The 25,509-nt window shown below is 45.0% G+C and overlaps 2 protein-coding genes across 2 annotated transcripts in view; one reads left to right on the plus strand and one right to left on the minus strand.

The window, feature by feature from the left end:
* Positions 1-884: 884 nt before the first annotated feature.
* On the plus strand, positions 885-22,972 carry LOC144607754 (uncharacterized). Its single transcript, XM_078424800.1, has 6 exons — positions 885-898; positions 4,769-4,949; positions 7,608-7,711; positions 10,087-13,113; positions 14,838-15,049; positions 19,881-22,972. Exons 2-6 carry the CDS (start codon positions 4,775-4,777, stop codon positions 19,948-19,950), a joined length of 3,588 nt encoding a protein of 1,195 aa, XP_078280926.1. The 5' UTR covers positions 885-898; positions 4,769-4,774; the 3' UTR covers positions 19,951-22,972.
* Positions 22,266-25,509, minus strand: part of vat1 (vesicle amine transport 1) — a 43,959-nt gene continuing 40,715 nt past the window's right edge. The window contains exon 6 of the mRNA XM_078424801.1: positions 22,266-25,014. Within this exon, the coding sequence (XP_078280927.1) occupies positions 24,913-25,014 (102 nt within the window). The 3' untranslated portion in view covers positions 22,266-24,912. The remainder of the gene's footprint in view (positions 25,015-25,509) is intronic.

Below are 25,509 nucleotides of genomic sequence, written 5' to 3' on the forward strand. Positions count from 1 at the left end.
AAATGTAGTGGAGAAGGGGGAATCAGTAGATGTAATATACTAGGTTTCCAGAAAACAAATCTACGATCTTTGTGAAACTAAAACTACATGGTGTTGGAGATAATGCATGGGTGTGACTGGAAAACTAGCTGTCCACCAGGAAACAGAGGGGGGATAAAGGGAGACAAGGTGCTGGAGTAACTCAGCAGGTTGGGCAGCATCTCTGGAGAACATTGATAGGTGACGTTTTGGGTCAGGATCCTTCTATGGACTGATTGTAAGGGGGGGAGCTGGAAAAGAGGTACAGAATCAGGTACGTCATCGGTGGATACATGTAATGTATGAAAAGCCAGCAATGAAAAGACCAGAAGGGCGGCACGGTGGCGCAGCGGCAGAGTTGCTGCCTTACAGCGAATGCAGCGCCGGAGACTCAGGTTCGATCCTGACTACGGGCGCCGTCTGTACGGAGTTTGTACGTTCTCCCCGTAACCCGCGTGGGTTTCCTCCGAGATCTTCGGTTTCCTCCCACACTCCAAAGACGTACAGGTTTGTAGGTTAATTGGCTGGGCAAATGTTTTTTAAAAATTGTTCCTTAGAGTGTGTAGGATAGTGTTAATGTGCGGGGATCACTGGGCGGTGCGGACCCGGTGGGCCGAAGGGCCTGTTTCCGTGCTGTAACTCTAAATCTAAAACAAAATCTAAAAATTGTGAGATAAAGATAGAAGGGGCATGAAATGTGAAGCCAGAGGAAGAAATATAGTTGGAAGGGGATGGGGAAAGCGAGGAATGTGTGCCCATCCACGTGGTGCCAAGGGAAAAGAAGGAAAAATGAGGGGAGGTTTTTTTTAGGCGAGTTACTTAAAATTGGAGAATTCAATGTTCATACCATTGGGTTGTAACTACCAGAGCAGAATATGAGGTACTGTTCCTCCTGTTTGCATGTAGCCTCACACTGGCAATAGAGGCCATAGCGGGTGTACCCATTGTGGTAGAATAGTTTAGAGGATGTGCAGGTGAACCTCTATAGGTGAACCTCTATCTCACCTGAAGGGACCGCTGGGGTGGTGGGAGATATGTGCGTTGCACAGGGGTGACAAGGGAAGCTGGGGGGGAGAGAGGGGTTGCTGGTCGGGAGGTTTATTACTTGAAATCAGAGAAGTCGGTGTTCTTGCGTTTGGTTGTGAGCTACCCAAGCGGAATACGAGTAGGAAGGACGCAAAATGCTGGAGGTAACCTCAATGGGACAGGCAGCAGACTCTGGAGAGAAGGAATGGGTGACGTTTGAGGTCGAGACTGAAGACATTCCTTCTCTCCAGAGATGCTGCCAGTCCCGCCGAGTTACTCCAGCGTGTTGTGCCCATCTTAGGTGTAAACCAGCATCTGCATGCAGTTCCTTCCTACACACGAGTTGGGATGTGCAGGGGAAACGTCTCGACCCGAAACGTTACCCACTCCATCCTCTCCAGAGATGCTGCGTGTCCCGCTGAGTTACTCCAGCATCTCTGTGTCTATTGCCAAGAGGAATACGAGGCTGTCTCCAGTGATTTCGGACTCCTCTTGTTCCCAGGCTCCCTGGACAACACTGTGTGTTTGGGACCTGCTGCCGTGCAGGGGAGATGAGCTTGTCCCTGTCTCTGCCCCTGCCCCTGCCCCTGCAGAGCTGCCTGATGCTCCTTGCCTGCGGTTGGGAAGACGAAGCCCCGGCCAGGTCTAGTCTCTTGCAACGCGGATCAGACTCAGTCAGGGCTGCAGCAGCCAGCCCTGAAATCAGACTTTCACTTTCGATTCTGATATTCGGGCTGCGTTTTTGGTTTCTGTTTTGAACACTGATTCGAGGATAGTGGAGATGGTCGACGAAGGTAAGGCTCTGGTGTCCTTTGTAAACCTAGGGGGGGGGGAGGTGGGACTGACCGAAAATGTGAGCCCATTGCATTGCTCAACCCTCCGGTGGGGCTTTTCCCCGTCGGAAGGGAACGTGTGGGTTTGCTACAAAAGAAAAATAAAATGGCAACATCCGCATTCATGTGTAGTCGCAAACAGCGAGAGACCCCAGACTGTGTGGGGCCGGAGCTAGTTAGTTAGTTAGTTTGGACAAACAGGGCACAGGACGGGTCGCCCTGCCTGAAGCCCAGAGTGTAATGTCTGGGGCCGGGGCCGGGACCGGCAGAGAGGTCCCACCGTGGAGGAGCGTGGCCTCGCTGGGCTAAGCTGGTCCAGAGGCCCCCGGGGCTAATGCCTTCACATTTGCACCGTAGCACAGCTTGAAGATTTGAGTCTGGACGCACCAAAGGTCGAAGTAAATAGTCGCCAACCCTCACTCAGTGCGATCGCCTCCCAGTCTCCAGGTCCCCAGGGACTGTGGCCGCTCGTCCCATCTAGGAGTCCGGTCGGGCCCTACTGGGCTAGACTGAGGAAGGTGCCCCCCTCCCCCCCACACGGGAGGCCCGGTTGGTCACAGAGTGCAGCTTGCCTTGTGTTTGGGCCAGCGTTCATTTCTTAACCAAAGCCAGAGTTACCTCTTCTCATATTATCTTTGCTTCTTCTAGAGTGGTTCCCTCAGGATTGGGGCCGACCATTGCCTTCATGTGGGGTGGGGGCAACTGATGAGGATGAGGAGGAGGAGGAGGGTGGGTGGGAGGGAGGGGGGGGGGTCAATGTGGGGCCGGCGGACTCTGCCAGAGGTGGGGCAGGTTTGGGGCACCTCTTTGGGGTAGGATGGGGGAGGTGTGAGAGGTGTAGCTCTTTCCACCATTTGCACAGCATTTTTGTGGTGTTGAGGTGTGAGTGATACACACAGAAACAGGCTGCCCAGCCCAAATAGAGACCAAGATGCCCCATCTCAGCTAGACCCAATTGCCTGCTTTTGGCTCATGGAAACATAGAAAATAGGTGCAGGAGTAGGCCATTCGAGCCATTCAATATGATCATTGCTGATCATCCAAAATCAGTACCCCGTTCCTGCTTTCTCCCCATATCCCTTATCCCTAAGAACTATATCTAACTCTCTCTTGAATACATCATATTCCTCATATCCCTCTGAACCTTTCGTGTCCATTTACCTGTCTAAGTATCTCTCAGGTGTCATTATCGTACCCACCTCAATTACTTCCTACGTCGGCTCGTTCCATATACCCACAACCCTCTGTGTGACAAAGTTGCCCCTCGGGTTCCTATTGAATCTTTCCTCTCTCATCTTAAACCTCTGCCTTCCAGTTCTTGATTCCTCTACCTTGGAAAAAAGATGGCTGATTTACAGCCAGAGACAGACAATTAAATCACCAGATAAACTGTGTAAGTGCTCCAAAAAAAAGGCAATTTCAAAAGAGAGAAAGTCATGTTGGTGTTCAGAGCAGTACACCTTCCTGAGCCTCAACATTCATTGTTCTTTGATAGAAACTGGCAGGCCAGCTACGCATTTCTAATCTTTTCCCATTGTTATTTATACCGTGGGCATGTTTGGACAAGTTCTACTAAAGTCAATGACCCTGATCACATGAAAAATACCAGTGCAGGGAATGCAGTTTCTACCTGGATCATTGCAGTAACCTTAGGAATCCTAACATAATATATTGCAGGTCACCATGGGGTAATTGTGTGGAAAGGAATTTGTTGTATTCAGATTGTTGTGGACCCTTTTAATTTTTATAGACATTCAATACCCCAAGCTTCTCATGCTTGTGTGTGCATTCCCTGGCGACTGTATTAACAAATGACACAAAGTGTTGGAGTAACTCAGCGGGTCAGGCAGCATCTGTGCAGAACATAGATAGGCGATATTTCGAGTCACGCCCCTTTTTCTGACTGATTGTCGTGGGCGGAAAGAAAACTGGAAGAGATGAGGGCCAGGACAAAGCATGGCAGGTAATAGGTGGATACAGGTGAGGGGGATTTTTGATGGGTAGAAGGTTAGACAAAGGCCAGAAATGAAAAGGATTAAAGAGTTACGAACTGTGGAATTGGAGAAAGGAATGTAGAAGGAAGGCGAAGTGGAGGGGAGAAATAGATGCGAATCGAGGTGGGGGCACAGGGGAGAGGGGAGAAGAAGGGAGGGTTATGGAATTACCTAAAATTGGAGAATTAATTGTTCATACCACCAGTTCATACCAGCTACCCAAGCGGCCGGCATAAGAGGTGCTGTTCCTCCAGTTTGCGTGTGGCTTTACTCTGGCAACGGAGGAGGCCTAGGACAGAAAGGCCAGTATGGGAATGGGAAGAGGACTTAAAATGGATAGCAACCGGGAGATTGGCACCGTTGGGTTGTAAGCTACCGTGGACTGACGAACAAGTTGTCTTGTGATCTTTCTCTCATCGCCAGCGCTAATTATAATATGATCATAAAGTGATCACGAGAGTAATCTGTATCTGGAATGAGCTGCCTGAGGATGCTATCGAAGCGGATACACTTACGACTTTAAAAAGGCCTTTGGTTAGATATGTGAATAGAAAAGGTGTGCCAAATGCAGACAAATGGCACTAGCCAAGTATGCCAACTTGGTCAGTGTGGACAAGGTGGGCCGAATGGTCTGTTTCTGTGCTGTACTGCTCTATGACTGACCCTCGACAAATGTTAGACCCTCCTCCAAGCATAGTTTTGGCTGGGTGAAACTAAGAGCCCAAGTTGGATGAAGACAGAAATAGAAAACTTGCCTTTGTATAGTGTCTTCCATATCTTGTCAACAGTCTATTGTGATTTACAGTCAATAACATAGTTTCACAGCACAGTCACTGTTGTAAGGAAGGGAATGCAGAATTTGGTGTTTTGAGCTGAAACGATCCTTTTCTGTTGCAGTTTGAAATGGAGAGGACTGTACAGGTGTCTGGCCTCCCCAGAGGCTTTTCGAAGCAGAGCCTCGAAGACAAGCTCACGATTCATTTCTTGCGGGCCAAGAACGGAGGCGGTGAAATCATCGACGTAGCATTCCCCTCGGAGACACTCTCGTCTGCTCTCGTCATCTTTGAGGAAGCAGAAGGTAGGCTGCAAAACAGGACATTCCAGAAATACAACGCATGAAAATGCCAGCCATTTTCTGATGAAGTGAAAGATGACTTATTGCCAGGTAGACACAAAATGCTGGAGTAACTCAGCAGGTCAGGCAGCATCTCAGGAGAGAAGGAATAGGTGACGTTTCGGCTCGAGACCCTTCTTCAGACTGATGTCGGTTGGGGGCGGGACAAAGATAGGATGTAGTCGGAGACAGGAAGACTAGTGGGAGACTAGTGGGACTAGGGCGGCACGGTGAGGCAGCGGTAGAGTTGCTGCCTTACAGCGAATGCAGCGCCGGAGACTCAGGTTCGATCCTGACTACGGGCGCCGTCTGTACGGAGTTTGTACGTTCTCCCCGTGACCTGCGTGGGTTTTCTCCGAGCTCTTCGGTTTCCTCCCACACTCCAAAGACGTACAGGTATGTAGGTTAATTGGCTGGGCAAATGTAAAAATTGTCCCTAGTGGGTGTAGGATAGTGTTAATGTGTGGGGATCGCTGGGCGGCGCGGACCCGGTGGGCTGAAGAGCCTGTTTCTGCCCTGTATCTCTAAATCTAAAAATCTAAAAACTGGGAAGGGGGAGGGGATAGAGAGGGGAAGCAGGGACTACCTGAAGTGGGAGAAGTCAATGTTCATACCACTGGGGTGTAAACTGCCCAAGCGAAATATGAGGTGCCTCCAATTTGCACTGGGCCTCACTCTGACAATGGAGGAGGCCCAGGACAGAAAGGTCAGATTGGGAATGGGAGAGGGAGTTGAAATGCTGAGCCACCGGGAGATCAGGTTTGTTGAGATGGATTTAGCGGAGGTGTTCAGCGAAACGATCGCCAAGCCTGTGCTTGGTCTCGCTGATGTAGCGAAGTTGACATCTGGAACAGCAGATACAATAGATGAGGTTGGAGGACGTGCAGGTGAACCTCTGCTTCACCTGGAAAGACTGTTTTGGGTCCTTGGATGGAGTTGAGAGGGGAAGGTAAAGGGACAGGTGTTGCACCCCCTGCTGTTGCAGGGGAAAGTACCTGGGGATGGGGTGGATTAAGTGGGAAGGGCCGAATGGACCAGGGAGTTTCGGAGGGAACGGTCTCTGCGGAAAGCAGAAAGGGGTGGAGATGGGAAGATGTGGCCAGTAGTGGGATCCCATTGCAGGTGACGGAAATGTTGGAGGAAATGACTTACTCCCAGTCACCCTATTCCCTGTCCCTCCTCCTTCGTACGCTCATTGCCAAGTCCTACATTTTCCTTTTATTCCCTCTCTTTCCCCGCTGCCCCCCCCCTCCCCCCCCCCCCCGCCAAGTCGCCTTCCGCCCACACTCCTCCCTCTGGCTTTACATTTCGCTCCTTCTCCTCTCTCCTTATGTCTTGTGTCTCTCTCTTTAGTCACTCTTTTGTCTCTTTTTCACCTCTAGCCTTTGTGACTTACTCCACCTCATCAAACAACCACCTACCCTCATCTGTATCCACCTATCACTTGCCATGCTTTGCGTTACCGAACTCTCTTTTCCGGCTTTCACCACCATACTCCCATCATTCAGAAGAAGGATCGCAACCCAAAAAGTCCTCTGTCTGTCTATTCCCCCCACAGATGGTGCCTGACCTGTTGAGTTCCTCCAGCACTTTATATTTTGAGGCTCATTCTAGCTTTGGAACAAAAGACGAAATGGAGAGCGGTTCAGTGTTGTCATTGGCATGGATTTTGTTGGGGTTCTTCATAGTGATTTTGCTCCCTGCGATATTTCTTAATGCTGCTCATGGCTTGCAGATTTTCCCTCTGTTCCCCGTTCCTACCTGCTCCCTCTTTTTCCAGCCCTTGCCTCCACCACCATCCCTGCCAGTGTGTTCCAACACCCACCACTCTCTGTGTAAAAAAACGTACTCGACCCATCTCCTTTAAATTTTGCCCCTCTCACCTTAAAGCTAAGCCCTCAAGTCTTTGACACTTATATCCGGGGAAAAGGGTTCTCTGACTGCCTACCCTACATGTGAAAACAGTCTACCCTCTTTATGGAATATTCGAGGTATCTCTGAGGACAGTGATGATGACAAAGGCCTGACCTAGGACCGCAGGTGAGATTACAGAGACCGAGATTGGATGTTTTTGTAACATCGAGTCAGAAAGTCACTTCAGGGGTAAATACGCCATGGACGCAGCAAGTAATCTGGTTCAGTAAGAAACAATGGCCAAAGAAAGGAGTACAGTTGATGATGGGAATTCAAGCAACTTACACAGGGAATCTGACCCACGTCTGCAGAAATATATGTCAGACAGCAGGGTTTGGTTTAGCATGGGGGAATGCCTAATGCAAAGTCACCCACCCACACTCCGGGTTCTAACAGTGCCACCCCACAGGTAATGTGGATGGAAACAGGAGCATCCAGCATCTCTGGAGATCAAGGATAGGTGACAGATTGGGTCAGGATCCTTGGTCACAGGGAGAACTTGCAGACTCCACACTGGCAGCACCTGCGGTCATGATTGAACCCAGGTCTCAAGCACTGTGAGGCTGCATTGCTAACCATTACACCACTGTGCCATCCCAGGTTTTATGTCTTGAGAACTTGTATTGATGGGCCAGATAATGTCTGACAATGTTAGTGAACATATGTGCCTATGATCTTAAATGTAATCGTTTTGTATTCCTTATTCAGTGGCTCAGCGAGTTCTCCAAATTGAAAATCATGTTCTTGCAATTAATGGGGAACAACACAAGTTAAAAGTGAAGTCCGCTAATACCGCGATCCAAGTTGATGAGGTAAATGAAGAATTATTTATATATTTCCAAATAGATTTTCATTTCCATATTTCATGGCTACCTTATAGTTGTGGTCACGAGTGAAGTGCCACGTTAAGGCTTAGATCATACATGTGTGGTGCACTATAAGCTTCTGAACCATGCTCCTGATGCATTGAGAGCAGAGGCTTCAGTAGAAATGTTATACCTGCTTGCAGAAAATACCAATTGCTTATTAATTCACCAGAGGATAAATAACAAATGTACTTAAAACATTGATTTCTCTAACTTCAGATAGTTCCTCTGGCCCTCCCTTTCCCCTCCCCTTCCCAGTTCTCCCACTGTCTTCCTGTCTCCAACTACATCCTATCTTTGTCCTGCCCCCCTCCCCTGACATCAGTCTGAAGAAGGTTCTTGACCCAAAACGTCACCCATTCCTTCTTTCCTGAGATGCTGCCTGACCCGCTGAGTTACCCCAGCATTTTGTGATACATTCGACTTGTACCAGCATCTGCAGTTATTTTCCTACACCACTTAAAAACCTTTGCGAGAAGCAACAAGTTTATGAATTGCAATGTTTTCCTGGTTTCTATTGAACAATAGTTTGTGAGATTAACCTGAGGTTTCCTGTACAGACTACAGGGAAATCTTTTAAAAGTTACGTATTGGTTATGAATGTTGATTCATTTGACAGTGACTGTTTTAATTTTGTTAATTTTTTATTTTTATTGCTGAATTAACAGGATGACAAAGCCTGTAATTTTACATCTTTCCTTAGAGTTGTTAAAATTGTGCCTGCGCACACTGTCAAACATTTACATTTATAATGTAAACTGGGGTGTAAATTTGTAACACCGATTACGCCCTCTTTCCCATTGAAGTGTCTGGAGTGTGAGATGTTCATGTGAATAGTTTCAATGTTTTAAATGTTGATATTGCAATTTATAATGCAACAGTCAAATTTAAAAAAAAAGAATTGATGTTATCAAAATGAAAATGAGTCAGATCAGCCAGCACATTGAATCCAATTATCACACAAACTCTCACTGCTTTTATTTCAGGCTTAATACAGTCTTGTCAGCTTGTGCACAGTGTCACGGGGAAAAGGGTTTAAAAAAATAATTGCAAATATTTGTGACTATTGTGTACAAATATTATTTACACACAATCACAGACTCTGATATCCCTCTGAAATTAACTTTCGACACAGCGTTAGCACAGTTTTGTGTGTTGTCCCGTTCTCTGTATGGTTCTGCTTAACCTCTTATTCAAGATACTAGTTTTGCTTAAGAAGGATCGTTTGAATGTATTCATAGAATCATACAGCATAGAAATAGGAAAATTGACCCACCCTGTCCATGCTGAGAAAGATACCCCATCCAAGCTAGTCCCAGTTACCCACATTTGGCCCATATCCCTCTAAATTTAATCCATGAACTTGTTCAAATTTCTTTTAAATGTTGTTATTGTACCTGCCTCATCTACTTCATATGCCTGTTCCCGATATGCACCTGGGCAGAAAAGGTGCCCCTCAAGTACCTAGTACCTCTCATCTTAAACCCATGATCTCTAGTTCTTGATTCCTCTAACTCTGGTTAAAAAAAAAGGTGTTGTGCATTCACCATATCTATTCCCCTCATGATTTAAGATATCTCTCTAAAATTACCCCCTCAGTCTCCTACATTCAAAGGGAATAAAGTACTAGGTTGTTCAATCTCCCCCTATAGCCCAGGCCCTCAAGTCCTGGCAAAATACTCGTACATCTTCTCTGCACACTATTCTAACTTAATTTTTTTTACCAGATTTCATCCATTTAAGTAAAACTAAGTTTTATTTCAAGCTTTAAGTTGTTTACATGATATGATTTTTATTTACATTTTGAGATACAGCGCAGAAACAGGCCCTTCGGCCCACCGGGTCCGCGCTGCCCAGCGATCCCCACACATTAACATTATCGTACACCCACTAGGGACGATTGTTTTTTACATTTGCCCAGCCAATTAACCTACAAACCTGTATGTCTTTGGAGTGTGGGAGGAAACCGAAGATCTCGGAGAAAACCCACGCAGGTCACGGGGAGAACGTACAAACTCCGTGCAGTACAGCACCCGTAGTCAGGATCGAACCTGAGTCTCCGGCGCTGCATTCGCTGTAAGGCAGCAACTCTAACACTGCGCCACCGTGCCGCTCTGATAGCAGATATGATAGTGGCATTTAGATAGGCACGTGGATATACAGGTAATGGTGGGATATGAATCACGTGCAGGCAGAAGAGATTATTTTATCTTGGTAGCATGTTCAACAGAGACAATTTGGGCCAAAGGGCTGTGCTGTATGTTTTCGGTATACTATTTATTATGGACTCTAACTGCTGTTATTCTTTTATTTGTCATCAGGTCATCCCCCGTGTTTCCATGATAATAAACTATGGAAAACTCTATGGCGGGAGAAGATTAATAAAACAGTTTCAGAAGACGCATAAAGAAATTCATTTTGGTTTTAATCAGAAAACAGAGCAGTGCACAGTGGATGGGCCATTCTCAGCCATTAAGGAACTCAGCGGAGAGATTCATCCATTGCTCAGTTTAAACCCTGACCAAACCAATGTCGACCCCAGTGAAACTCAGCACCAACAACACAAGAGCCAAGAAAGTCCAGCCATCAGTCGTTCAAACGGCAATGGGAAAGGTGCCCAGAAGTCAAACGCAGCCTCTAATACCAAGGGGGACGATTTAGAATTGCAAACTAAGGCGGGAATGGAAAGTTTTGTTTATGTGACCGACGGGAAAGGCACTGATGTGCCACATACAGGCACTCTTAAGGATTACACTTTATTGATGGACTCTGATATTTATCAGTATATTCGGAAATGTTGTAAGGACAGGTATCAAAGCATCCTGCACATATACGACGTGGAGGTGTTGGATGTCACTGAAGGAGGCATTACCATGGTCTATCTGCAGTCAGCCCCTGGCTGTTTGGAGATCGCAACCTCATTACAGAAGGCACATCTGGAGCTCTCTTATCTCTACCAAGAGTTTGAATCAATGCTTCGCAAAGAACAGATCGGGAAGGAGAGTCTAACTCATGATGTCAAAGTGCTACAGAACATCTACGTAAGCATCCAGACACAATACCCACAAATAAATTTCAACGAAGACGCATCCTATTTTTACTTAATAGGCACTTCGTATGACTGTTCCCTGGCCAAGAAGTATCTACAGGATTTGAAGGAGGAACTGGAAGCAAGATCTCAGAAAGAGAAAGTTGTGACATTAGGCAGTGGCCCTGTAAATGACCAGGCTAATGCCAGCAATACGTCTCATTCTCTGCAAGGATTTGAGGACATCAATCAAGCTGTATCTCCAAAGACAGAAGTCAGAAGGGATCACAAATTGGCTCCAAACTTCAATGGTAAAGTTGACAGTACTTTTAAGGAAGGAAGCAGTGTGGCAAAGGACAATTTGGTTCCTAAACCTGAGCAGACAGCTGAGCAACTGTTGACAGGGTCTACTAAGGTAAGAGGTCCACTGGTGGAAACCAGGAGTTGGGAAATGCAGCAAGTTCCACAGGACAGTGCATCCACCAAAGAGGCATTTACAAATGCTGACAAGGCATTAAGCATTGGAACAGGGCAGTTTGGTGCAAGCAACAACGAGTCTCAAACTAGGAGCAGCAAAGATTTTTCTATGTTGACGGATCAAACCGAGCTATTGAGAAATCCTGACAAAACAGGCAGTGACATTTTATTCCAGGGAGGTGGAGATTCTTCCAGTCTTTGTACAAATAGAGGACAACAGGACAAAAGTAGCAAAGGACGTGGCGCTGTGAAGTCCTACCACTCTGAAACATCAGCAGGGACACTCTTTCACCAGGGAGACCTGCTGGACACAATTTCTACAGCCAAAGGTTCAGAACGTCAATCCACCAAAACAACTTTGAGAAAAACCAACAGTTTCTCTGGATGCTCAAAACCAAAGCGGTCCGCAGAAGCTGTCCATAAATTCCAGGAAAAGCCCGCTGAAGCAGCTCAGACTGAAAGAGTGAGCGTCACTGAAGAGCTTCTGATAGATTCCGATGTGTGGTCTTATCTGAAAGACATCCATGATACCACCATAAGAGAAATTACAACCAGAAATGTGGCTATAGTAAATGAGCAACTGCTGGGAGACACGACGGTGTTGAAGTTAACAGCACTGAACAGGGACAATGTCACAGCTGCCAAGGAGGACATTCTGTCACTTTACACATTGGTCATGAAGCATTTGATCCAACATCGTCTTTCTTACAGAGATCTTGGGATTGAAGTCTGCACAGAGAAAACTGTGAAAGAATGGCAGTGCACATTAAAAAAAACATTCCCCAAGGTAAAATTCATTGCTTCTCAACATGGTTTCCATGTCATCGGCACGTATGAACATTGCTTGAAGGTGATGGAAGCTGTTAAGCCCGAGTTACGTTGCAGAGATTTGGAAGACTTGTCCTGGATGGACATTGGGCCCACATTGGCTTCCAATCAGCAAGCGTTACTTGACGATGAGAAGGTTGGGGGCACAGAAAGAGAGATCTTCACCCGATCGGCTGATGGTTTCTCATCCTTGGGTCGAGTCAATAGACCTGAAGGCACCAACACTCCGGACTTCCATAGGAATGGCCCCGATTTGAATTCAAGGCACGAATATGGCCCATTTACGGATCAGAAGAGATCACCAAAAACTCTCGATGAAGGGAATGGTTTTGAGCCATTACCAGACCAGGCTGATTATAAAAGTCAGAAGTCAATCAAGCAGATTGGAGATGTAGAAGGAGTCAAGACAAGGAAGACATTACCAGATAAATTCAATTTTGCAACCAGTAGGCTAACGAAGGAAGGCCAGTGCTCCAATAAGGAGACCAGTTTGCATCGCAATAAGGTGGACAGTGCAACACAGTCATTACCAACGCTTCCTTATGCCACCGATAAGTCAGCCTTGTCTTCGCATCAAAGAAACAACGGTCAATATATCGCTGAATCTGCTGCAGATTCCAAAGGCCAAATGCAGCCAAACTATGTGCAGCAGCAAAGTGAGAGCAATGAGACAGTGCCGCAAGAAAGCAAGACTGTGAGAAACCCTCAGCAAAGCCAATGCAGAAGTCCAGCTATAGGAATGGATGCACTGGAGCCGGGTGAATCAACCTCAGCATGCTACAACTGCAAGAAAATGGGCAAGTCCTCAAAGCTGGGCTGTGGCCACTTATTGTGCACGGAATGCCATACGGCTAATCAAAGTTGTCCGGTCTGCATTCAAAATGCTGTTGCAAATAAAAATGAAAGGCAGCGCCAGCCTACTATGGAGTTTTCAGTGCTGAATATTGGAGTAAGTGGATATACCAGAGAAATGACCTTGCAAATAACCTACGACATCCCTGATGGTATCCAACAGGTAAGAACCATATGTAGTTAAGAACTAATGAGTGCTTGCAGAATTGTGGGTGAAGTATCGGCAATTATTCATTTTTGTGGAGAAAAAAAATAGCGGTACGCATGTCAATTAAAATTTAAGCTACATCTTTAAACAACATTTTTTCCATTAATATATTCTCTATTTAAAAGTACAAAATCAACACATGTTAAAAATTAAACCTTTTGAAATAGTTTACATAAAACAACTCAAATAATGTGAAAATCTTGTTTTAAAACTTTTTAGAGGTGGCAGTATTCTGTACCAGTGCAAACCGTGACATAAAAAAAACACTGCTCGTAGGTCTTATTGTAGTCAGGTTTTGTTCCAGTGTTTGTCCAATGCTGAAAACCACAATAAAATTAATTGTTTTATGATAAATAGGTATAGCTAAATGCCAAGGTTTCAGAGAGAGTTAGAGCATACAAGATAATTATATGCTTTGTTGAATAAATCTCTCCTGAATATATTCTAGCATTCAACCAAAGCTTATTTCTCACATGCATAAAGGAAATGGTGAGCCAGAATTGATTTAGCGCGAGAAAAACAGGAAACAACAAATCGGTCTTCCATGAACCAAATTTTCCTTTCTCTATCTTAATCTCCTTTTTACTGCTGAGTGTCTGTTACTGATTTCAGTTATCTTGTTGGGAATACGCCCTTATTCCCTGCCCACAGCATTTACAAAAAATAAATAAATCTGTAGACTAATGGGAGCAGCTAGGGTGGGACATGCTGAGTGTTTGTGGAAAGACATGTGGCTGTGGTAGCAAATACGGCTGAGTCCATGGTCAAAGCCGTAGGAAGCACAGAGGGGGCGCAGTGACAGAGGGTATCACTGAATTCTCCTCAAAGAGAAAGTGTTCTGAGAGTTATCAATGTCAGGAGTTATCCCTGCCCTGCTTATCCTCACAACATCTAGACTGTCCGCAGTGACCATCTGAATTCACAGGGAAAATCGCACCAAAACCCCAATTTCACTGAAAAGATAAGCAAATTAACAATACCTCAGCTGGGGTAACTGGAATGAGCAGCCGGAGGAGGTAGACGATGCAGGTACTATCATAACGTTTAAGAGACATTTGGACAGGTACATGGATAGGATAGGTTTAGAGGGATATGGACCAAGCACAGGCAGGTGGGACTAGTGTAGATGGGGCATGTTGGATGGCATGGGCAAGTTGGGCTGAAGGGCCTGTTTCCATGCTATATGACTCTATGAGGCCAACATGCCCTGTACTGAGGCCCTAGTTGTACAGCGATGTGGAGCACGTCATGTCATTTGCATTGTTCGACATCAGACTCCCAAAACTGTCATTCCATTCCAAGCTCTGTCGTGGGAAGTGGTTACCGGGCGGACAGAGGTAAAGCTTCAATGGTGCGGCCAAAGTTTCCTTAAAGGAATAAGTCTCCTGGGAATCTCTGGCCCAAGACTGCTCAATGGGGGGAGAGGGAGCAGTAGGAGAGGTGAAGGCTGGAGCACAGAGAAACCCTGCTCTCCCATTGCCTTGGACTTCCCCGCCATTGAACCAATACCTTGCCCTGCCAAGACCATGTGGAAGCTGGTATGTCCACAACCACCCCACGTCCCTGAGCTGTCTCAAGTCATCCTCGATTCTCGGCCAAGAGGAGGAGGCAAGGAATGGAGGAACAAATCTGCCCCTCCTCACTGAAAGTTTTAACCTTTACTTTTTCTTTTTCAAAAGGAGGGTGATCCAAACCCAGGGGAGCCATTTAGAGGAGGGGTGTTTAAAGCCTATTTGCCAGACTGTCGAGAAGGAGTGAAGATTTTTATGTTGCTACAGACAGCCTTTGAGAAACACCTGATCTTCAAAGTGGTGTCTGATCCTGGAAGGCAAGCCTACGTGACATGGAATGACATTCCTCATAAAACAGCCGTAACGGGAGGGAAAGGAGTGTAAGTCCATTTTGTTTTTTCTCTCAGTTTGATTATTCAAGATTCAAGAGTGTTTTATTGTCATATATATGTTCCAGATAGAACAAAGAAATTCTTATTTGCAGCAGCACAACAGAATATGTAAACATAGTACACTGTAAACAACATAGAAAAATAGGTGCAGGAGTAGGCCATTTGGGCCTTCGTGCCAGCACCGCCATTCAATATGATCATGGATGATCATCTAAAATCAGTACCCCGTTCCTGCTTTTTCCCCATATCCCTTGATTCCTTTAGCCCTGAGAGCTAAATCTAACTCTCTTGAAAACATCCAGTGAATTGGCCTCCACTGCCTTCTGTGGCAGAGAATTCTGCAGATTCACAACTCTCTGGGTGAAAAAGCTTTTCCTCATCTCAGTCCTAAATGGCCTACCCCTTATACTTAAACTGTGACCCCCTGGTTGTGGACTCCCCCAACATCGGGAACATTTTTCCTGCATCTAGCCTGTCCAATCCTTTAAGAATTTTTATGTTTCTATAAGATCCCCTCTCATCCTCCTAAATTCCAGTGAATACAAGCCCAGTCGACCCATTCTTTCATCATATTTCAGTCCCGCCATCCCTGGAATTAACCTGGTGAACCTATGCTGCACTCCCTCAATAGCAATAATGTCCTTCCTCAAATTAGGAGACCAAAATTTCACACGATACTCCAGGTGCGGTCTCACCAAGGCCCCATACAATTGCAGCAGGACCTCCTTGTTCCTAAACTCACATCCTCTCGCAATGAAGGCCAACATGCCATTAACTTTCTTTACTGCCTGCTGTACCTGCATGCTTACTTTCAGTGACTGATGTACAAGCACACCCAGGTCTCGTTGTACCTCCCCTTTTCCTATTCTGACACCATTCAGATAATAATCTGCCTTCCTGGTCTTGCCACCAAATTGAATAACCTCACATTTATCCACATTAAAATGCATCTGCCATACATCTGACCACTCACCCAACCTATCCAAGTCACCCTGCAGCCTCATAGCATCCTCATCGCAGCTCACACTGCCACCCAGCTTTATGTCATCCGCAAACTTGGAGATGTCACATTTAATTTCCTCGTCTAAATCATTAATATATACTGTAAATAACTGGAGTCCCAGCATCGAGCCTTGCTGCACCCCACTAGTGCTCTTTGTTTCCTGTCTGCCAACCAGCTCTCTATCCATGTCAATACCCCCAATACCATGTACTCTAATTTTGCACACTAATCTCTTATGTGGGACCTTGTCAAAGGCTTTTTGAAAGTCCAGATACACCATATCCACTGGCTCTCCCTTATCCATTCTATTTGTTACATCCTCAAAAAAGTCCAGAAGATTAGTCAAGCATAATTTTCCCTTCATAAATCCATGCCGACTTTGACCGATCCTGTCACTGCTTTCCAAATGCGCTCGAGCATCTTCCCCACTACCGATGCAAGGCTAACTGGTCTATAATTCCCCGTTTTCTCTCTCCTTTGGGGTTACATTGGCTACCCTCCAGTCCACAGGAAACTGATCCAGAGTCGAGAGAACATTGGAAAATGATCACCAATGCATCCACGATTTCTAGGGCCATCTCCTTGAGTACTCTGGGATGCAGACCATCAGCACCTGGGGATTTATCTGCCTTCAGTCCCAACAGTTTACCTAACACCATTTCCTGACTAATGTGGATTTTCTTCCGTTCCTCCCTCCCACTAGATCCTCGGTCCCCTAGTATTTCTGGGAGATTGGTTCTGTCTTCACTAACGAAGACAGAACCAAAGTACTCGTTTAATATAATAAACAAGAAAAAGTCCAGTATATATATATACACACACACATTCACACACACACACACACACACACACACACACACACATATATATATGTGTGTGTGTACACATGTACACATAAAAAATAAACAACGATAGTGCAATAATAATAATATTCAATTATTACACCTATCAGGGCTATAGGAGAAGCCATGATCTGGCTTAGTTTACTCCGCATTATGCAGGCTCGGCGATCGTTTCGCTCAACACCTTCGCTCAGTCCGCCTTAACCAACCTGATCTCCCGGTGGCTGGCTGAGCACTTCAACTCCCCCTCCCACTCCCAGTCTGACCTTTCTGTCATGGGCCTCCTCCAGTGTCATAGTGAGGCCTTCCAGAAATTGGAGGAACAGCTCCTCATATTTCGCTTGGGCAGCTTGCAACCCAGCAGTATGAACATTGACTTCTCTAACTTTAGATAGTTCCTCTGTCCCCCTCTTCCCCTCCCCCTTCCCAGTTCTCCCTCTATCTTCCTGTCTCCACCTCTATCCTTTCTTTGTCCCGCCCCCCCTGACATCAGTCTGAAGAAGGGTCTCGACCCGAAATGTCACCCATTCCTTCTCTCCAAGATGTTGCCTGACCTGCTGAGTACTCCACCATTTTGTGATACTGCATTACACTTCAGTCTCACTTAACCAGACCTTGATTGGAGAGCTTTATCTTGCATTAAATGTTATTCCCTTTATCCTGAATCAGTACACTGGACGACTTGATTGTAATCGTGTATAGTCTTTCCACAGACTGGATAGCAAAACAAAAAAGCTTTTCACTGTATCTCGTTACAACAAACTAAACTAGAGGAGAAAAATACATCAATGCTGACAACGACTGCATTCCTGCCAAGTACAGCTACTTACTACAAACAGAACAATTGAATTTATTTTTAAACCTTTTAATAATTGAAAACAAAAACAAACTAAATGGTTTATGTTCCAATAGTACATGCGTTGAAACCCTATCTTGAATTCAAAGTCACATTTTATTTTATCATTTAAAAGACATTTGGCCAGATATATGGACCAGATGGTTTAGACTGCTATGGGCCAAATACAGGCAAAGGGACTAGCCCACTATGCCACCTTAGGCAAAGTGGGCCAAAGGGCCTCTATCTGTGCCATATAGCTCTATGTCTCCATGTTTAAATGGCTACAGGAACTCATGTGCTGATGTAGGTTTAGAGGACACACAAATATATAAACCAGTGATAATCAAATCCAGACCTCAAAACTCATTGGATAGAACTATTTTTGAATAACTGTATTTTTGTACTGTTCCAGGTGGAATACCATGTATGTGTGGAGAATGCCAATAGCTTAATTTAGTTTAGAGATAGTCTGAAACAGGCTCTTCAGCCCACCTAGTGCATGCTGACCACCAGTCCCTCGTTTTCACCAGCTCTGTTGCATCCACTTTTGCATCCACTTCCTACACGCCAGAGGACATCCACAGAGACCAATCAATGTACAAATGTGGGTGGGAGGAAACCAGAGCACCTGGAGAAAACCCTTGCGATCACAGGGAGAACGTGCAAACTCCACACAGATAGTACCCGAGATCAGGATCCAACTTGTGTCTCTGGTGCAGCGAAACAGCAGCTCTGCCAGCTGTGCTGTCCCCTAAAAGGGCCATGGGTCTTACCTTTTGGCTTAGTCCTTACTCCAGGGTTTGAGGCTGAAGGGATGTAATAGTGATAAACCACCAGCTGCAGATTTGGACTGGATTACACTGGGCCTGGATCCCTGGCGCTGTTCCCAATCGTGGTGGGCAGCCACACTGGTCTTCCCTGGAGGTCCATGCAAGATGAGCTGGGGCACATGTGAGATCTTGGCTCCTGAAAGCTCACAGTCCGTGGAAATGTTTGCTGTTGTCAAGCCTGCTGTTTTTGTCTACAACGCAGTGGTTACAGGCTGTGAAATGCACTGCAACATCCGGGGCCAAAACCTATTCCCAAATTGGCTGTGAATCAAAACAAAATGCTGGAACTCGACAACAGGTCAGGTTGCATCTGTGGACAGTGAGGAACGGTTAACAATTTAGGTGGATGACCTTTTAAAGCTGGAGTAGATCTGATGTAGAACTGATTGAAGTATAAAATACAGCTGGGAAAACGAAAGGTTAGCAATTGGTTTAAGGTCAGAATGATGACAACAGGAAGGTGGGTGTGAAGTCAAAGGAGCAGGAAACGGACGGATACCATTATTTGAAGAAAAGAATAGGGGGGGCATTGTTTAAAATCTTAAATTGTTGGATTAGGTAACTCAGTCGAGAAGGTTGTAATGTGGGCTAGTAAAAGAGTAGAGTTTCATTTATTGTCACATGTACTGAGTTACATGGAAACAGAAAATATTTGCAGGAGTAGGCCATTCAGCCCTTTGAGCCAGCACCACCATTCAATATGATCATGGCTGATCATCCAAAATCAGTACCCCGTTCCTGCTTTATCCCTTGATTTTGTTATCCCCAAGAGCTAAATCTAACTCTCTCTTGAAAACATCCAGTGAATTGGCCTCCACTGCCTTCTGTGGCAGATAATTCCACAGGTTCACAACTCTCTGGGTGAAAATGTTTTTCATCATCTCAGTCCTAAATGGCCTATCCCCTATTCTTAAACTGTGACCCCTGGTTCTGGACTCCCCCAACATCAGGAACATTTTCCCTGCATCTAGCCTGCCCAATCCCTTAAGAATATTATATGTTTCCCCTCTCATCCTTGTGAACTCCAGTGAATACAAGCCCAGTCGACCCATTCTTTCATCATATGTCAGTCCCTCCTTTTCCTCCTTGGTCACTTAAAACATCCTTGTGTCACTACTCCCCATCCCCCTCCTCTTTTAAAATTGATAACCCTTCATCAGAACTGGATTATATTGTCTGTTTCTCCCTCCACAGAGGCTGCCTGACCTGCTGCATATTTCCAGCACCTGCAGTATTTTTTTCTGCTTCAATTCTAAGTGTTATCACTTCTAAATAATAATCAGGGACTCTGTTCGTTTCTTCGCAGGAATGGTTATCCTGACACATTCTACTTCAGGAAGGTTTTGTCAGCCCTGGAGAACTATGGGCTTCTGTAAAGTCAGAACTACACCACTCATCCAGGACGTTTTTGCATTGTACAGATTTTATTGCAGCTTTATTTCATCATGCGTTTGCTCTTCCTCCATTCTGCACATTCAGGAATAAACAAGATACTGAACGAGCCAAAGTCAAGTATTTTAACATTGTTCCCCAGAATGGTGAATGGCGGTGAGTGCTTCCAACTGATCACCGATCAACTGGGGAAATCAAAGTTTAATAAGTCACGTGTATTTTCCAGATGCTTAACACATTCCACCGACATTTTACAGCAAATTTGTATTTAGTTTAAAATAAAAATCTCAATAGTAACACACAAACCAGATGGCAATGTTTATTTAATCCATGTAGAGAGTTTAAAATTAGGTGCAAATATTTCAATCCCACATCGAGAGATTGCAACAAAATAAAACCTAACAACTTAAGATGGGAATCATTTCTTGGCCAAGTTCGAAATCTGGGAATAATGAAACCCATCGTAGCAGCAGACTTGGCATTCCTGCATCAGCGTTTAATTGCACGATCAGACCAAGTATCCTTCCCTATTGTCCCACATGTACTTACTTCCTTAGAAGCCTTAGAAAGTTCTGCAGATCCCCAATAACTCTCACCAACCTCTACAGGTGCACCGTGGAAAGCATTTTAAGTCGGGATGCATCAGAGCATGGTTTGTAACAACTCCATCCAAAACCACGAGAAATTGCAGAGAATTGTGGACGCAGCCCAGACCATCACTCAAACCAACCTCCCTTCCATTGACTCAATTTATGTTTCACGCTGCCTCGGCAAGGCCACCATAAATCAGGGACAAATCTCACCCCCGCCATTTCCTCTTCTCCCCTCTCCAATCAGGCAAGAGGTATGGGAGTGCGAGAACGCACACCTCCAGATTCACAGAGTTTCTTCCCAGCTGTTAATCAGGCAACTGAACCATCCTATCAACCACTAAAGAGCAGCCCTGACCTACCATCTACCTAATTGGAGACCCTCAGACTATTTTTAATCAGATTTTGCCTTGCACTATGATATTCCCTCCATCATGTATCTGCATTGTGAATGGTTCGATCATAATCATGTACTGTCTTTCCGCTGACTGGTTAGCACACCAAAGCTTTTCACTGTACCTCGGTACACGTGACAATAAACTAAACTAAAAAACTAAACAAAACTGTCTGAGCATAAGATGGGTCAAAGACATCAGATGCACTGATGGTTTCAATGCCAATCGGAAAGAACCAGTTGGCCTTGCTGGGTCTCAGTTTCTCTGTATCCCTCAACCTCTCCACTCTCACTACTGCATATTCGTCAAGTTACATTCCGCCATTAGGATCACGGCTACTTTTTCCTGTCAGCACCGTCACCTCTCACTCACTACCAGGCTCCGCGGCCCAAAATGGTTTTTTCCTGTGGTTTCTCTACAGTTGATTAGCTTCAGCATCGTTTTTTGAGAAAGGCAAGGGAATGTTATTTGCGGTGCAGTGAAAATGCAGCACTCAGAACAATTTCTTGCCAAGGTAAAACCTGCAAGTTAAGCATGAAGGTTCGGTGCACTTGTAGGCGTGGGTGTGATAATGTCAGCCTTAAACCTGCTGTACAGATTAGAGACCAGGCCGACAAGGAATCCGAAGATAAAGTGCTGGAGTATGTCAGTGGGTCAGGCAGCATCTCTGGAGAAAAGGAATGGGTGACGTTTTGGGTTGGAACCCATCTTAATCTAGTCAGTTTTCATTGTCGAGGCTGTGTGCATTCTATAGATATTGAATCAAACCTTCTCACACTTGTTAACTCCAACAGACAAAGACAGGCTGTTGACTTGCCTGCACATTGACCCATCAAATATGGGTGAAATTGCTCGTCTTAGGTGCTTTGAATACGTGGCTTCCAGTTGAGAATGCAAAAATTGATGAGGTGTTTTTAAATGTTAGATGGCCAGCAGCAAGTTTAAGATGTGCAAATTCTGCAACTCGATGCAGTGTATGTCTACACCTGCACTTCAACATGTGCAGTTCAATGTATAGGGAATGTATGTAAACCGAAGACAGGCACAAAACGCTGGAGTAACTCAGCGGGTCAGACAGCATCTCTGGAGAAAAGGAATAGATGACGTTTTAGGTCGAGCCCCTTCTTCAGTCTGAAGGGGCTCGACCCAAAATGTCACCTATTCATTTTCTCCAGAGATGCTGCTCGACCTGGTGAGTTACTCCAGCTTTTTGTGCCTGTTTTCTGTCGTTCAATAGTATGCAAGCCTATTGCAATTAATTACATGCAGCCAGTCAAAAATCACACGAGACCAACACTCGCACATACAAAAACTAGAGCAAGCTGGAGTCATCAGTATGCATTTTATTAAACATTTAAGGCATATGGTAATACCTGGCATAAACAGCATTACATGTCATTGTAGAATCCATCTAAACAGTAACTGCTTCACATTTACAAAAGCAGCTTTTGATGGCATTACAACACCTAATAAACCAAGCACAGATAATAATTGACCTGTTTCTCTCCCCCCCAAACCCCCCCACCCCACCATCCATTATAAAAAGGACAGTTCTTGCCTTCAATGGATTTACAGTTGCAAGATCCTTGTGGCAATTCTGGATGGTCTTAATAGACAAGCTGCAGCAGAGATTCCCAGCAGCACTTTAAAAGTTGCATTGAACAAATTTACCATTTCACACATGGAAAAAAACATTCCATTTTTGTTCTTCCAATAGATTTTATTATCCAATTTGAATTTAAAAATATCAATGTTAATATCTGTTGAATTGCAGGTTTGATGCCAGCACATATTAGGCAAAAGTGTTTTAAATCCAGATTCAACATTAGCTCTTTAATCTGTTGTATGTTCTCTGGGGACTGTAAATGCCATCAGAAAGAGGATGATTTTGTGTATTGAGTTACTACTGTTGCTCCTGACAGTTTCTAAAAGGAAACAAAAATTGTTTCTTCAAAAGACAGTGCTGGAGTAACTCAGCGGGCCAGGCAGCATCTCTGGAGAACAGGGATTGGTGATGTTTTGGGTCAGGACCCTTCTTCAGTTCTCCTTCATCGGAAGGGTCCTGACCCAAAACGTCACCTATCCACGTTCTCCAGGGATGCTACCTGGCCCACTGAGTTACTCCAGCACTTTGTCATTTTATTTTGTAAACTAGCATTTGGAGTTCCTTGTTTTTACAAAATGCTCTGCAAGATATAGTACCAACTGGTCACTCAAGGAAGGGTGAATGGACTGCAACACAACTCCTACAATTACCCAGTGGAATTTACAATGTCACTGCCAATTAAGAGCTACTGTTAAACAGTTACCCTTTCAAGCTGGTCTAATCACAAAACACTTTCTCCACTCAATCACAACTTCTTCAATTGACAAGAACATCAGGTTTGAAGGAAGCAGTAGCAAGGGGGGGGTTACCAAGGTATGCATCCTGGAAATGTCACAACTGACAGCACTCAACAAACAAGGGACATGTATCATTTGTTTTTGTTTAGAGATATAGCATGGAAACAAGCCATTCAGCTCAGAGTTCCAGGTTATTGCCACTTTCTCATTCACTCCCTACAAACGAGGGGCAATTTACAAAAGGCCAATTAACCTGCAGGTTTTCTGTGATGTTTGATGGACTGTGTGGGGTGGGAGGACTCGTTGCTCCTCCCGTGCAGCAGGTGGCGCTGCACAGGACAAAGGGAGATGTTTTGTACATAGTTATCTTGGCTGTGCACAGTGTGGAGTGTGCAGTCAGATTGTGGGGTTGCAGCCATTTTAGTTGTCTTGCTGCCAGCATTGAGTTGCTGTAATAAAGACTTCTGTTGTACCTTGAAGACTCGCAAAGTTTCATACAGGCATAGAACAAGAACACAACATTTTCGGGATGCGAGAGGAAACCAGAGCACTGGGAGAAAATACACAAGGTCACAGGGAGAACGTACAGACACCATGTTGAACAGCACCCGAGGTCAGGATCGAATCCAGGTCTCTGGCACTGTGAGTGAGGCAGCACCTCAACCAGCTGCACCACTGTGCTGCCAGTTTTCTGAAAGCGAAGTTGGCTTCACCTTGTTCAGAATGGGCCTCAGTGCTATTCTTTTACAAAAGGCAGAAGCATTTCTGCAAGTCACAATTGAAGCTCAAACAGCTACCAGTGTAAACCACTATTCAACCCAGAGAAAGCAACTTGTGTAGAATTAAGTGCTTAGCACCCCCCCCCCCCCCATTCCCTCCCCCACATTTACTTGTCAAGACAAATCAACTGGCAAAAAACTTGGCACAATCCTAATACAATTTTATGTCATCATTTGGCACCTTCAAAAGAATTCTTAACCCCGTGGGTTCAAAGTACTAGTTGAGAACCAATCAGTACCAACCCTATTTAGGGTTTTATAGAATCACTATCTCTCTGCATTAAAAAAAAATGTTCAATTTGAAACTTTGGGAAGGGATGGCCATTGAACTTAATATAATCAAATCCACCATGACCTAGAACAGCTGTTTGGTGCGAGCCCACCGATATAGTGGCTAAAGCACTTTTAGGCAATATGTGTTGTCCAGGGCAAGTGATAAACCCTTGCTTCTAGAGCAAGGACACTGGTAGCCAGAGCTGTTCAGTTACCTCATGGAGCTTTGGTCTTAAGACAGAGGGCTATTCATAGCAGTCATCTGAGGAAAAGAGTAAAAATTACTGCAAGTCAATGTACTGTGCTCTTAACAAGTTTGACAGGACTTGGGGGTGGGACGGTGTTAAGATATGAAGGTAAAATACAAAGTTAAGTCGTAGAAATAAAACCCATTGCGACATTGACACAAACAACAATTTGTTAAGGAGTCTGATACAAGGAAGGGTAAATCAGTCAGGAGTCACATCCCTACTTCAACCCTCAAACTATCAGGTCTATCTTCAGGTTAAAAAAGGTTAGGAGTTTTAGCTAATTCATGAGGTTATCCCTGCCTTTTAAGTAAACGCTTAATTTTCATTTGCTGTGGCATCGGTTGTTTTGACTTCAGGGACCAGAAGGATTTTTCCAATGTTCTTGTGCTCTTGCATGTGCCTCATTGCATCACCGATCTGCAGAGGAAGAGAAAAAAACCCCACTTAGGAATTGGCACCAAGGTGGCAATATTAAACCTGATTCATTCCTGTAGTAAATTGCAAGAGAAGGCATTTTAGCAGGGAACAAATCCTACTGAAGTGCCAGTTTTTGATGCACTAGGTTTTTAAAACAGTTGGTTGCCCCCAAGTGATAACTAGAGTTGCCGCACTGAGTAGATGATTATGCTTCAACTTTAGTTTAGTTTAGAGATACAGCGAGAATACAGACCCTTCGGCCCACCGAGTCCACACCGACCAGCGATCCCCGCACATTAACACAAGCCTACGCACATTGGGGCAATTTACACTTATACCAAGTATACAAACCCAAGCCAATTAACCTACATACCTGTATGTCTTGAGTGTGGGAGGAAACCGAAGATCTCGGAGAAAACCCATGCAGTCACAGGGAGAACGTACAAACTTCGTACAGACAGCACCTGTTGTCGGGATGGAACCTGGGTCTCCAGT

This window comes from Rhinoraja longicauda, chromosome 29 (assembly GCF_053455715.1).
Source record: "Rhinoraja longicauda isolate Sanriku21f chromosome 29, sRhiLon1.1, whole genome shotgun sequence".
NCBI classification, from domain to species: domain Eukaryota; kingdom Metazoa; phylum Chordata; class Chondrichthyes; order Rajiformes; family Arhynchobatidae; genus Rhinoraja; species Rhinoraja longicauda.

What these genes read in the sequence shown, in the direction of transcription:
- LOC144607754 (XM_078424800.1), top strand. Translation starts at nt 4,775, where the DNA reads ATGGAGAGGACTGTACAGGTGTCTGGCCTCCCCAGAGGCTTTTCGAAG. An exon ending in CCGCGATCCAAGTTGATGAG is followed by an intron (nt 7,712 to 10,086) that starts GTAAATGAAGAA and finishes ATTTGTCATCAG; the next exon opens with GTCATCCCCCGTGTTTCCAT. An exon ending in GTAACGGGAGGGAAAGGAGT is followed by an intron (nt 15,050 to 19,880) that starts GTAAGTCCATTT and finishes GTTTCTTCGCAG; the next exon opens with GAATGGTTATCCTGACACAT.